General features: G+C 43.8%; 1 protein-coding gene across 3 annotated transcripts; it reads right to left on the bottom strand.

Annotated features, from left to right (window-relative positions):
- Positions 1-336: 336 nt before the first annotated feature.
- Positions 337-12572, bottom strand: LOC114627129 (zinc finger protein 271). 3 transcript variants are annotated; one of them, XM_028774785.1, is made up of 3 exons: positions 12371-12572; positions 11895-12107; positions 337-2429 (listed from the first exon to the last, which is right to left on the bottom strand). In XM_028774785.1, exons 2-3 carry the CDS (start codon positions 11941-11943, stop codon positions 736-738), a joined length of 1743 nt encoding a protein of 580 aa, XP_028630618.1. In that variant the 5' UTR covers positions 11944-12107; positions 12371-12572; the 3' UTR covers positions 337-735. The 3 variants fall into 3 exon arrangements, with proteins under 3 accessions (XP_028630618.1, XP_028630619.1, XP_028630620.1); XM_028774786.1 differs by having other exon boundaries at positions 11895-12073; XM_028774787.1 differs by lacking the exons at positions 11895-12107; positions 12371-12572 and adding an exon at positions 4342-4433.
- Positions 12573-14108: the final 1536 nt, after the last annotated feature.

Raw genomic sequence — 14108 nt, 5'->3', positions numbered from 1 at the left:
GTCTCGTCTTCTGCCCCCCCACCCCAAATTTGTTCTATTTTTTTTTCTCCAATGCAGATTTTTCTGTGTAGCCCTGGATGGCCTCGAACATAAGAAATCCACTTGCTTCTGCCTCCCAAGTGCTGAGATTAAAGGCATGTGCCTGCCTAGAATGGATTTACTTAAAATCACCAAGGTCAGATTTGTTAAAACATCAGTTTCCCTAAACATGAGGTCAGAAGCTTCTCTTCTACATGGATCCTTGTACTAGTCTGGCTGCCATGAAGTTGAACAGCCTCTGAGGGGGAAGTGAGGATGACTATAGGAAAGACAGAAAAAAGATGCAAGAGACAGGTATGGGAGGGCTGCAGATCATTACCACACCAGCAGTGAGTGTATTTCTCATAGCCTTTTTTATACTACAGTACCATGGGAAGCAAAGCCACAAGCCAACATTAACAATTTGCTGAAATATACACATAAGACATCTGTTCCCATCCAATAACCTCCCTGTTCCTTCCACCAAGGTCAATAGAACCTTCAGCTCCTAGCCTTGAGTCTCAAACACACCTCCTCTTATCGTTCCATGCCTCAGCAGCCTGGGAAATCTGCCAACAGACTCTGACCTGCTTTGACTCTGCCTGGAAGGCAGACTTTTCTCTTTTTTCCCCCTGTTTCAGAGAAGCTGCAGACAGCTCCCAGCAGATCCTGATATCCAGTAAGATTGGTCACGGTGCTGAAGGTTTCACAGAGGTATCACATTTGCAGTTTTTGACCAGTGTGGATTCTTTGATGGTTAACAAGATCAGAGCGCTGACTGAAGCTTTTGCCACACTGAGCACATGGATATGGTTTCTCTCCAGTGTGGATTCTCTGATGAAGGGTAAAGGCTGAACACTGACTGAAAGCCTTCCCACACACACATTTATATGGCTTCTCTCCAGTGTGGATTCTCTGATGTTTAATAAGGTCTGACTTTTGACTGAAACTTCTGGTGCACTGTGTACACGCATATGGTCTTTCTCCTGTGTGAACCCTATGGTGGAGAATAAGGTCAGAACTCTGACGAAAGGCTTTGTTACAACTACTACAGTGGTAGGGCTTCTCTCCAGAATGCACTCTCTGATGTTTAGTGAGGTCTGAACTTTGACTAAAACTCTTATTGCACAGATTACACGTATATGGTTTTTCTCCAGTGTGTACTCTCTGATGCTTTATGAGATCTGAACCGCGACTAAAACTTTTAGAACAGCTGTTGCAAGGGTATGGTTTTTCTCCAGTATGGATTCTCTGGTGGAGAATAAGGTTGGAACTCTGACTAAAAGTTTTGCCACATTTATCACACTCATAGGGCTTCTCCCCAGTGTGGATTCTGTAATGTTTAACAAGATCTGACCTTCTACTAAACATTTTACTGCACTGACTACACGGGTAAGGCTTCTCTCCAGTGTGAATTCGTTGATGATTAATAAGATCTGAAAGCCTACTGAAGCTTTTGGCACACTGATTACATGGATATGGTTTCTCTCCAGTATGAATTCTTTGATGCAGAATAAGGACTGAGCTCTGGTTAAAAGCCTTCCCACATTCACTACATTTATACGGCTTCTCTCCAGTGTGAATCCGTCTGTGTTTAATAAGGTCTGAATTCTGACTAAAACTTTTGTTGCACTGACTACATGGATATGGCTTCTCCCCAGTGTGGATTCTCTGATGGAGAATACGATCAGAGCTCTGACTAAAGGCCTTCCCACACACATCACACTTGTATGGTTTCTCTCCAGTGTGGACTCTTTGATGTTTTATAAGATCAGAGCTCTGACTGAAATGTTTGTAACAATGGTTACACATATAAGGCTTCTCTCCAGTGTGGATTCTCAGATGTTTAACCATGCCTGAGTGCTGGCTAAAGCTTTTACTACAATGACTACATTGGTAGGGTTTTTCTCCTGTGTGGATTCTCTGGTGTATCATAAGATCTGAGCTCTGACTGAAGGCCTTCCCACACTCATCACACTTGTAAGGTTTTTCACCTGTGTGAACTCTTTGATGTTTAATAAGGTCTGAGCTCCGACTAAAGCTTTTAATACACCACCCACAAGGATAGGGCTTCTCTCCAGTATGAATTCTCTGATGCAGAACCAGGGCTGAGCTCATCCGAAAGGCCTTTCCACATTCCTCACATTCATAAGGCTTCCAATGAGTTCTTTGGTGCCTAATAAGACCTGTACTCCAAGCAAAGCTTTGGTCACATTCATCACAGTTATACTGTCTTTCTTTGAAGAACATCTGATCATTCAATTCATCTCCAAATTCACAGAATTCTTGGCCTTTAGAATCGTGGAGAACATCCTCCGTGAGGCTGCCCGACTCTTCAGTCAATGTTTCAATCTTCCCTGTCATCTCCTCCTCTGTAGCTGGCTCTCCAATGTTGATCTTAGTCTCACCATCTGGAACAGTAAACAAAATCTAAATGGAAAATGTGCTTCATGTTGTAAGAAAGTTCCAGGTGAAGCACATCAGTATTTACCTGCAGATGCCACAGTAAGAGGGAGGCTGTGGTAGCAGGTGGCCCCACATGGCTGACAGACTCAAATGACAGGTGGTAGACTCAAATGAAATGGGAGGCTTCCCAACATTGAAAAATACTGTGAGGAAAACTGGGAAGATTCAACAAATATGGGTCACACATGTGTAGAAGACACTTATCAGAAACAAAGGTATGATTTTCACAGGAGGCCTGGGAATAATGAGATTGATTCTCTATGATAATGCAAGTGTGACTAAAGCGGATAACTTATTAATATACTTGAACAGACACAACGTAGGAAAGGGAAATGGTTTGATTTTATCTAGCAATGCTCATATTTAGGCTAAAAGTTAGGTGCTAAAGAAAATAATGAAAGGGAAATAAAAACCTTTCCATTCCTTTGCATCTGCCTTTAGGAAACAGTGTAAAATTGTTGTTATACCATAGTACACACACTGTGTTCTAAACAACTTATACAAAAAGTCAGAGCATTTCCAGTACAGCAATCAGTTTAAAACTGAATTTCCAGGTAACAATATCTATCTAGTGCAAGAGAACTCTGATACTACTTATTCTCTTCTCCAGATGGAACTAAACTTGGTATCACAAACAAGGGGGTCAGAGTAGTAAGACGGTCAAGTTGTTTCTACTTTCTCAAACTGCATGCATTAATGTGAATAACAAGAAATCAGTGTTGACACAAAGACTGGTTTCAGGTTTTTACATGGGTGTCGGTACACTAAAAAAATTATTTGTATTTGTGTGTGTTTATTATGCCATGTGTGTATACTGTCCTGAGAATCCAGAGGAAGGTGTCAGATCTGGAAGTTGTGAACTGTTCCACATGGCTGCTCGTTGGTGAACTTGAGTCCTCTAAAAGAACAGCAAGTACTCTTAATCACTGAGCCATCTCTCCAGCCTCCAAAGACAGACTTAAAAAATTAAGGGCATAAACATAAATACTTAGACCAAGTCTAGTGCCATGTCAACTTAGTTGAACCACAGTAGTAAAGTACTCACTAGGTCTATTCCCCAGCTGTGGGGAATGGGTTTTGACTGGGTTTGATAGTATCAGGCATGTATTCTCTTCTGTCAAGCAGGCCTCAGTGTAACCCAACAGTGGTTGTTTACCTTCAGAACAGCTGTGCTGCTATTGTACGGGTGGCCCTATCCTGCTTGGCAAATTAGCAATGTAGTTTGTGGGGTTCATAGCAAAGTAAGAGTCTTGAGGCCCTGTTTCTCACGTAGCTTACACAGTGTCTTCAGGTAGCACTGTGAAAGCTAGGCAGCGGTGAGGAAGCTTCCAGCTTATCTTCAGCCTACGTTCTTGCTACTACTCTCACCCGTAATCAGAGAGTTCTCTTTGCAGAGAACACAGACTGATAGCTGTTCTGGATGCTTAGTCTTAGTCTTAATCAGGATAGCTGTGCCACTCCCTTTAAAGCTTGGGGACACGGTAGGAGAAAGAGTGGAAAGACTGCAGGAACTGGAAGACAGGGACAAGAGGTGGGAAATACTTTTTGTTTGTTTGTTTGTTTGTTTGTTTGTTTGTTTTGAGACAGGGTTTCTCTGTGTAGTCCTGACTGCCCTGGAACTCTAGACCAGGCTGGCCTCGAACTCAGAGATCACCTGACCTGCCTCTGCTTCCCAAGTACTGAGATTAAAGGTATGTGTCACCACTGCCTGGCATAAAATACTATCTTTAGGTATGACATAGCCATTGCAGACAAGATCTCATGGGAGCTGTGGCCACCTGTACTGGGTTTGCACAGGTTAGAGTCTGTTAAAACCTAGCTATAGATCAGGGAGAAGCTCAACAGAGCCTACTGTACCTGCTGAACTATTGGTGACTGATGGAGTCTGGGGACACTCATTGCCTTCAGATTGTACCTAACAGTGTGCACATCAGGATCCAATGGGTAATTCCAAACCTGTTGACACACAGACTCTGGCTGAAGTCATAAAACAAGCCCAACAGGATGAATGTCGGAGAGGACTTATAGGGAGGAAGGGGCCTAACAGGGTGAATGTGGGAGAGGACTTATAGGGAGGAAGGGGCCTAACAGGGTGAGTGTGGGAGAGGACTTATAGGGAGGAAGGGGCCTAACAGGATGAATGTGGGAGAGGACTTATAGGGAGGAAGGGGCCTAACAGGGTGAATGTGGGAGAGGACTTATAGGGAGGAAGGGGCCTAACAGGGTGAGTATGGGAGAGGACTTATAGGGAGGAAGGGGCCTAACAGGATGAATGTGGGAGAGGACTTATAGGGAGGAAGGGGCCTAACAGGATGAATGTGGGAGAGGACTTATAGGGAGGAAGGGCCTAACAGGGGGTGTATAAAGACAAGGAGTCCGAGGAGAATAACAAGGTACTATGTACATGTATGAAACTGTCAAAGAATATATTTAACCAGCAAATACGAAACAACAACAAGAAATTGTGGGCAACACTAAATGAGTGCAGCACTAGCAGATACTAAGTTCCCAGACGGCCACACAGGAGCACACAGGTCCTCTCTATGCCAGCACATGGAACTCCCCTATCTCTATGTATGCAGCAGTATGAACACTATTACAGCTTACTAACTAAACTCCCAACCTGACTGAGGTTTTCATGGCCCTTTCCTGTGATCCTACCGCTCACTTAAGGAGAGGAGGCAGGAGGATCAAGGGTCAAGATCATTTTTTGCTATTAGATTTGAAAAGGTAATTCCTGCCTGGCTTGGTGCTAAAAATGCACCTGTTAAGTGGGACTTTGTGAAGTCTAACTAACCATTCAGTTGGTGAGAACGTTCTCCTACAGAACAGTTAATGGCAACTCCAACACAACTGAGTCACCATTTGAGAGTTCAGTACCTGCTTCCTCAGCATGGATCCTTCAACTTAGCTATCTCCAGGCAACGGGAATGTGCTAAGTACTAATAAAATGAGCTAGAAATCACTATTAGTGTCACTAGTAGTTCTTTAAATTTATTTTCCTGTGAACAAGACAAGATGCTGGCACCCATCCACCTTACTGCCCTGGCTAACTTGAATTTAAAAAGTAGAAATTAAAAAACAAAAGCCAGGCCGGGCGGTGGTGGCGCACGACTTTAATCCCAACACTTGGGAGGCAGAGGCAGGCGGATTTCTGATTTCGAGGCCAGCCTGGTCTACAAAGTAAGTTCCAGGACAGCCAGGGCTACACAGAGAAACCCTGTCTCAAAAAACCCAAAAAACCAAAAAACAAAAAAAGCCTATCAAACAGCCAGCTAGATGACCCTTAGGCCATAATCAACCACAATCTATAAGACCCCACAGAGACCTTGAGAAAACAACAGGAAGATCACAGCTGTTTGCCCAGGCTCGCCAGGGCTGTCTGAAGCAGTTTTGACCAGAGGTTTTATCACAAGCCTCAATATATTGTCTCTATGACTCTTCGTCCATTTTCGTCTAGGCCAGGAGGAGGGTGCACTGGCAATGACAGTATCTAGGAGATACTGCCATGACTAGTGTTCAAAAGAGCCTGACCCAATGCCTGCCTTTGCTGCTGAGAGGAAAGGCAGTGACTGGTCTAAACAATTAGCTTCAGCTGGTCCAAATAAAAAATTGTGATGGCTTAAACACCTCTTCTTAGATTAAACAAGCCACTCAGAGAGGCTTTTTCTGTTGCCCCCAGTGACATTGTAACATTAGGCACGATACAAGGCTGCACTCAAGTATCTTTTCCTGCCTACCTTTAGTAGTGTGGGCTGAACTAGTATTACAAAACAGCAACAGAGACACTGAGACAGTGGAGACATGGCAGTGGTCTTGGCTGCTGATGGCAAGTCAAGTTACTAACAGGCCAGGATGCCTGCTTTCTGAAACAGCTACTAAACAAATGTGGTCAGGGCAAGAAGCAGGGCAGTGGAGGCAGAGACACAGTTGAGCCAGAAGAATGAACAGCTGTAAGGAGCAGGAGCAGGGAAACTGCAGGCTTTAGCTGGTGGAAGAGTTTGAGAGACACATGTTGGGGACAACATACAATCAAAGGCTCTTTGAAACCCTGTGGATGGAACATGGAGTGCTGGACCTTGTTCCTTGCCAGGGTCCTGCTTGGCAAGACAAGCAATGGACTGGCCATAGGGCTCTTGACAGTTTCACAGTAAAGCCATGGTCAAATGATCCAGATACTGAGATGTGAGATGCTTCGCTGACTGTACCAGCATGCACCTTGCAAAAGAGGAACTGGAGGTCCTTTGAGCTCCCAGCGGTTCTGCTGTCGGATGAACTTTATGGACTCGCTTTTTTGCTTCCCTATTCTACCAAAAAAGGAACTATAAGATACGGCTATTCGTGCTGGTTTGGGTCATCAGCCATGGTATCCCTCTTTACCACAGGTTTTAACTCTTCCTTTCTCATCCCTTGCCCTTCAGAGTCCCTGTGTAAACCCAGGAAGAACCGCTGGTTCAGTGCACTTAAAGGTCCCAATACCCAAGCCGCTCACAAAGACTGTAATAGAAGTTGATGTCATTTCTGCCTATTCTGCTTGTTTGCTGCCTACTGCTCACTGTTGCCCCTCGCTGAGGGAGATAATGGCAGCCAGAGACCAGCACTTGACGAGCTTCTCCTTATCTACCCATGAGTTTTTCTGGGTTGTGCCAAAGGACCTCCAGTCAAATGACTGGCAATTTGGACAGCTATCTTTGAATATTGTTCTAATTTAATTTCAGTTGCTAAAATATCTCGGCAACAAGCTACTCAGGAAAAGAAAGGGTTTAGTTTATCTTAAAATTCCAGACTATAGCCCATCATTGTGGGGGAAGTTACAGTGGCAGGGGCTTTAAGCAGCTAGCTGCAACACACCTACAGTCGATCTACAAATCGAGTTCCAGGACAGCCAGGGCTACACAGAGAAATCTTGTCTCAAAATACCAAGAAAACTGAAGTAACCAGCCAGCCAACCAACCAACCAAAGAAGCAAAAACCAAAAAATTAACAATGAAAAAAAAAAAAAAACCTAAACTTTTTTAGTTTACGAAAGGCAAAATTGGGGCTGGAGAGATGGCTCAGTGGTTAAGAGCACTGACTGCTCTTCCAAAGGTCCTGAGTTCGATTTCCAGCAACCAAATGGTGGCTCACGACCATCTGTAATGGGACCCAAGGCCCCCTTATGGCGTGTCTGAAGACAGCTACAGAGTATTTGCCATATATATAAAATAAACAAAATCTTTAAAAAAACAAAAAAGGCAAAATTGCCAGAAATGTTCTTAGAATTCCCACCATGTTTTCTGTTCCTATGACCTTCCAACTGTTTTGTTTACCCTATTCTAGTAATGTGTATGCTGAACTCTGTGTTTATTCTGAGCTTTTGTTGAGATATTTACCAAATGTTGGTATTTTAAAGAAAACAGTGTTTGGTTTTCCATGTGTGACATGAAGTGTGCCCCTCTCTACTATCATTCATATGTTGAAATCTTTTTAAAGACTTATTTATTTATTTTATGTATGTGAGTACACTGTCACTGTCTTCAGACACACCAGAAGAGGGCATCAGAACCCATTACAGATGGTTGTGAGCCACCATGTGGTTGCTGGGATCAAATAAGATCACAAGATACAGTTCTAATCCAACAGAACTGATGTGTATACAGAAGGAAGAGATGCCTGGGATGAATCCACACAGGAGGACGAGTGTCAAAAAGTCAGAGGATAAATGGTGGAAGTTAGCTGGTTCTTCCCTTGTACCATGTGGGTCCTGTGCCTCAAACTCAAGTTGGCAGTCTGGGTGCTAAGTGCAGCTCTAAGCCAACTGTCCCCTAGAATGACTAAATAATTGTTGGTTTGCTATTTTTGTTGTTCTTTGAGATGCTCTATAGTCCAGGTTGCCCTGGAACTCATGGCAACTCTCCTGCCTCAACTCTTGTGTGTTGAGAAAACAGGGATTGGCTGTACTCCCCCAAACCCCCATATTTGTTTGAGACATGGTCCTGTGGTATAGCTTTGGCTGGCCTTGAAATCACTTTGTAGCCCAAGATGACTCTGAACTCACGGCAGTTCTCCTGCCTAAGGCTTGCCGGTGCTGGGATTACAGATGGATGTTACCATACCTGGCCAGGGTTGCTACGTTTGAGTGAGATTTGACCTCATCCCAAGGACAACTAGTGGCATTAGAGGTGATTGCTAGAGGTACTACATGGAGGATCCGGAAGAGAACTCAGTAGGTTACTGCTATATATGCTTCTGCCAATATTAGTTTTCTATGAGAAAAACAAATCCTGGGTCATTGTTTACTAGACACTGATGGGAACTCCTTGATTGCAGGATACTAAATTGCTTGTTATATATTAAATGGTTTTGGCCTACTAAATCTAAAATTGGACACACAAACCAGCATTCCATTGAAAAATCAAGTTCACCTGGTAAGTAAATTCCACACACAAGTGGATTCAGAACGGGTTGTCAAAACAGGCCTGCAAGCTTTCACCTGCATTCCTACTCAGGGATGGCCTCAGACATACTGCTGAAATCAAATTCTTCCACAGACAGAACTTCAGATAATAAAATGGCCTGTCTACTACTCATGAAAGGGAATAGTTTAGGATGTAAGCCTAGATTGACTCACGGCTAGAGACAACTCAGTTATGAAGTTATGAAAAGAGCAAGACTGGAAGACTAGAAAGAAACAAGGATTCTGGAAGAAACAGAAGGATAAGCATCCCAGAGTGGGCAAAGTATGCAAATATATTTGTGTACTTCATAAATTGTCAGCAAAGAGCATCCGTTGGGAAGAAGCCGCTCAAGAATGAAGACAGGAAGACCCACAGCACAAGGTCAATCAGCTTCTATTCCAGCACTAGCATGATTGATGTGCAGGATGTGCAGAATGGTCATGGTAGCAGGATAAAGGTAATATACAGCTTCAAAAACATGGATCCCCCCTCTCCCAGGTAAAAATGCCTATTACCAACTGTATATGTCAGATAGTCAACCACCAAAGTCAGCACTACTACACACCAAGGTAACATTTCCTAGAGAGGGATCAGTCACTGTGTGTTGGAGGCAGAGTCATTGCATGGGGTCAGTTTTGTCATGAAAATGGCAGACAATTGTTTTAAAAATTAAATTCATAATGTAGATACAAATTTATAGCAATTCTGTTTGTTACTATGCTATCCTACATTATACTACCTCCAAAAAAGAAATCTCACAGAAAAGGAAGTATAGCAGTGAGCTCCAAGTCTTACAGCTCAGGTAGCTTACTGTATGTCCTGTCATTCAGAAAAATCTAGACTGGGATTACAAAGAAATGACGTAAAGATTAAGTGGGGGGTGCTGTCATATACAATACACTGTGTGCCCTAAGCCAAGAGACAAAAAATGCTCTATCTATTTTAATGGCCAATATATATATACACACATATGTATATATTACAGGAACCAAGGGTGGAATAATTGTCTTACTTAAGGTTACTATTGCTGTAATGAAATACCACGACCAAAAGCAACTTGAGGAGGAATGGATTTTTTAGCTTACAGATTCAGAGTCATAATCCACTGAGGGAAGCTAATGCAGGAATTCAAACAGGGCAGGAACCTGAAGCCGATGCAAGCCCATGGAGGAGAGCTGCTTCTCGGCTTGTTCAGCCTTCAGCCTGCTTTCTTATAGCACACAGGTCTACCAGGGGGTGGCACTTCAGGTAAAGAGTGCTTCCCCCCCACCCCCTGTGTGTGTGTGTGTGTGTGTGTGTGCGTGCGCGCATGCTGCTTCCTGGTGGGTTCCACTCCACTAGTGCTGCTGGTGGTGGTGGTCATCCCATGGTACTGGCTGCTGCAACTGGGCTATACTTTCCCCAGGAGCCTCTCAAAGGTTCTCTTCATGGTATCAAGCCTCAACTTCTCCTCATGATCCCTTCACTCCTGAGCTTTCAACTGACATACTCTTCAAGCCTATTCAAGTGCCAAGTCTCAGCTGTTTTCCATGACCCCTTCATGCTTTCAAAGCCAGTACTACCTGGGTGAGTCTTACACTAAAGTTCACCTGCTAGTACAAGCTACACGTTTGGCCACTTCAGGAACACAGTTTCTGTGTGCTGATCCTGAAGAAACACTTCCAAGAAGATCTCAGCTGAGTGGTGCTGGTCTCTACTTCATCACAGCTAGTTTCTTAGTTCCAGCTAACCAGCATCACTTGTCCAGTAGTGCAGAGGTTTCACTTCAACGGTGCCAATTTGTTAACCATCAACTGGTCAGAATGACAGAATCTTAATTCAAAATAGCAAAGACATGATAAGAGTCTTTAAACTTTCTTCTGACACTTCACAAGCCAGGCCTACATCTTCTGAATTGCCCTCAAGATTCTTATCTTGTATTGGCTTTTATTGTACAAAATTCCAAAGCCTTTCTACAGTCCTCCCAAAAACACAGTCAGGTCTGTCACAACAGTACTCCACTATACTGAACACAAGTACCTTGCATGGAGGGACAATGTTTCCCTCAGAAGACATGGGTTATAAAATGAAAATCTTAGTGCCAGGTTGCGTCTTTGAAACCTCGAAGTCAATCCCCAGTTGGATACTTCCTCCAGCAAGACCACACCTCCCAATGATTCTTAAGTAGTGGCACTTTGAGAAGACTAAGCATTCAGACATATTAGCCGATAGAGGGGCCCATTCCCATTCAAACCACCACAGGAGGTAACAACTGCTTTTGGGTTGGATTTGAACCTGCTCCACAGGCGATCACTCATGCCTAGCACTGCAAATCAACTTAAAAACCATAGGCCCTAATAGAGAGCCCACTACTGCTGTCATGCTAAGTGAACATACTAAATATTTATGTTGACACACATAGGTTACTGGTGTCCTCAACCTTGGCCAGAGATACATCTCTCTGCAGTGGCCAGCAGTTAATGTACTGAGAATAAGTTACCATTGAGTACTAAGTCATAAGCAGGACATCTATCATAACCTTCCTACTCCCTAGAATCCGTGAATATCCCAGAAGAGAGGGCAGAAAGACTTGAATATGTTGGAAGACTCAAGGAGTGCTGTGAAATGCTATCTTTTAGACATGACATTGTCACTGTCCTCATCAAAGCCCCGGTTAAGTATACAAGAGCAAGGCAATAAGGTATGTCAATATTCCTACAGGCATTGTAGGAAAAAGATGACATGAAGTGGGGAGGGTATCTGGGGGAACTCATAAGGGGTGTTGAGGTTGAATGCAGGCAAAATACATTGTTTACATGTATGAATTTGTCAAGGAATAAAAGAAGATGTAACAATACTGGATCGCTAAAAGTCAAAACAAAAACATAAGACTTTGCTTGAAGCACTAAAGACATGCTGTTGCTTAACGGAGAAAGTGTAGACAGTCGAGAATACTGGTATCACCCAAGTAACCTAAAATGCACTGAGGCTCACCTGACAGAAAGTGATGGTCTTGAGATTCGTAACTGAATTGGATCTCCATAGGGCACAAGTGGACACCTCAGGAAGCGACTGGAGAAGTACCATTTCTTCTGTAGGATCCTCTTGTCCACATAATGGTCTGAAGCCAGCAGGCAATTTGGTAGCCCTCAGCTCAGATGAGAACCACTGTACTGAGGAGAGATGCCATTTCTGAGACTAGAGTTTCTATATATGAAAAAAAGTAAAGGAGAAAAATATATTTAACTTCCATGTGCGTTTCCTTCTGGTGACAGTTTCGCTACCGATCACCTAGGTGGACATTAACTCTCTGTGACACAATTCTCCTTATAAGAGATGTTCAAACCAAGATAGGAAATGAATTAATACTAAAGTAGGGGCGTAACTGGCACGATAATCCGAGGTCGGGGTAATATTTGCCTTAGAAATTAAGATCATGTTATTCTCTTTCCTCCGATTCTAACACTCACAAGTCAGGTATCTTTTCGGCTTTGCAGGCTGATTAGTGTGGGCTCATCCACTTCCTTATTCCACCGGCTCCAACATTTCGGACGTCCATGCAGTTGAATGAAAGGCCCAGTGAGCACGGACTTGCTGTCCACAGAACACTAGGCCAAGAACCCAGCTGCTCTCCATGCCCAAGAAGCCTCCCTGACTCTCCGGCACTGAAGAAACTACCGGTCAAACGCCACCACCCACAATTCCTCCAACTTCCGTTTAGAGTCACTACACAGACAACCCTAGCTTGGCCGCTCTAGGAATCTGGGAGGATCACGCTCCATGGTGCACCCTTACATTTGCGCGCTCTGTGAATTAGGAACTCCCCAGCTTTAGCCTAAGGGACCCGCTTGGCTCAAAGCTCATACTTTGCTGTGGTTCGTAAGGTGAATGTCAAAATCTATCACCTTCTGGGGGGGGGGGGAACAAACCTCTAGGGCCGGTTATTTTTTTTCTGACCAGAAATTAACAATTCGTGACCTGTTTTTCTCTATCGGTTTCTCTTCCCACTTTCTCCTTCCCAAAACTTAATCCCTTTCCTAAGTGAACTTTCTAAGTTTGTTTCTCTCTCTTTTTTTTCCTGCCTTTCCCTCCCTTCTTTCCTGCCGCCCATCTACCATCTATACAGGGGACTGAACATGCTAGCTAAACTTTCTACCCCAGCTATCTTTTACCTCCCGCATCCCACGTGTCTTAGTTATGGTTTCTGTGGTTGAAACGAAACACCAAAAAGCAAGTTGCGGAGGAGGGTTTGTCTTACACTACCATATCGTTGTTCGTTATCCAAGGAAATCAGGACAGGAACTCAAGCAGGATAGGAACCTGAAGTCAGGAGCTGCCACAGATGCCATGGAGGAGTGCACTTACTGGCTTTGCTTAGTCGGCTTTTTTATAGGATTCCGGGCCACCAGTAGCACCCCCTACAATGGTCTGGCCCCTCCCTGGGCCCTCCCCTATCAATAGTTAATAAAGAAAATGCCTTACAGCCAGATCTTATGGAGGCATTTTCTCAATTAAGGTTCCCTCCATTCAGATAACTTTAGCTTGTGTCAAGTTGACCTATGTCCAGATACTACACCACCCCCTTACTAAGCCAAGGCTCAGGCCTTGAATTTTCAGTCCTTCTACCTGAGTCTCCTGAGTTGCTGGGATCACAGACATGTGTCACTAGACCTGGTTTATTTCTTATTTTGCCCCCTTCTTGAAAATATCTTACATTATTCATTTACTGTGTGTGTGTGTCTTTGCACATGCAATAACATAGCATGGAGGTCAGAGGCAAATTGCATTCATCCCTTTTCTCCTCCATTTTGTTGAGTCCCTGGAATCGGACTCAGGCCATTAGCCTTGGCAGCACGTTCCTTTATGCACTGAGCCATCTTGCATTCCTTTGTGTGGTGGGGTTTTTTTGTTTGTGGTGGTGGTTGGCTGTATTGTTGTTTTTGTGACCGGATCTAGCTGTATAGCTCTGGCTGACCCGGAACTTACTCTGTAACCCAGGTTGGCCTTGAACTCCTGGCAGTCTTCCTGCCTTAGGTTCCTGAGTGAGGAAATTTTACGTGTGCACTCCGCTTTTTTGGTCATGAAATTATGTTCTTTTTTTGTTTGTTTGTTTGTTTTTTTGGTTTTTTTTTTTTTTCGAGACAGGGTTTCTCTGTGTAGCCCTGGCTGTCCTGGAACTCACTCTGTAGACCAGGCTGGCCTCGAACT

Source organism: Grammomys surdaster, unplaced genomic scaffold (genome assembly GCF_004785775.1).
Source record: "Grammomys surdaster isolate TR1022 unplaced genomic scaffold, NIH_TR_1.0 243, whole genome shotgun sequence".
Classification (NCBI taxonomy): domain Eukaryota; kingdom Metazoa; phylum Chordata; class Mammalia; order Rodentia; family Muridae; genus Grammomys; species Grammomys surdaster.
Note: the sequence above shows the minus strand (reverse complement) of the source record. Positions and strands in the feature narration are given on the sequence as shown.

What these genes read in the sequence shown, in the direction of transcription:
- LOC114627129 (XM_028774785.1), bottom strand. Translation starts at nt 11,943, where the DNA reads ATGGAGATCCAATTCAGTTACGAATCTCAAGACCATCACTTTCTGTCA. An exon ending in AGACCATCACTTTCTGTCAG is followed by an intron (nt 2,430 to 11,894) that starts GTGAGCCTCAGT and finishes TTACTGTTCCAG; the next exon opens with ATGGTGAGACTAAGATCAAC.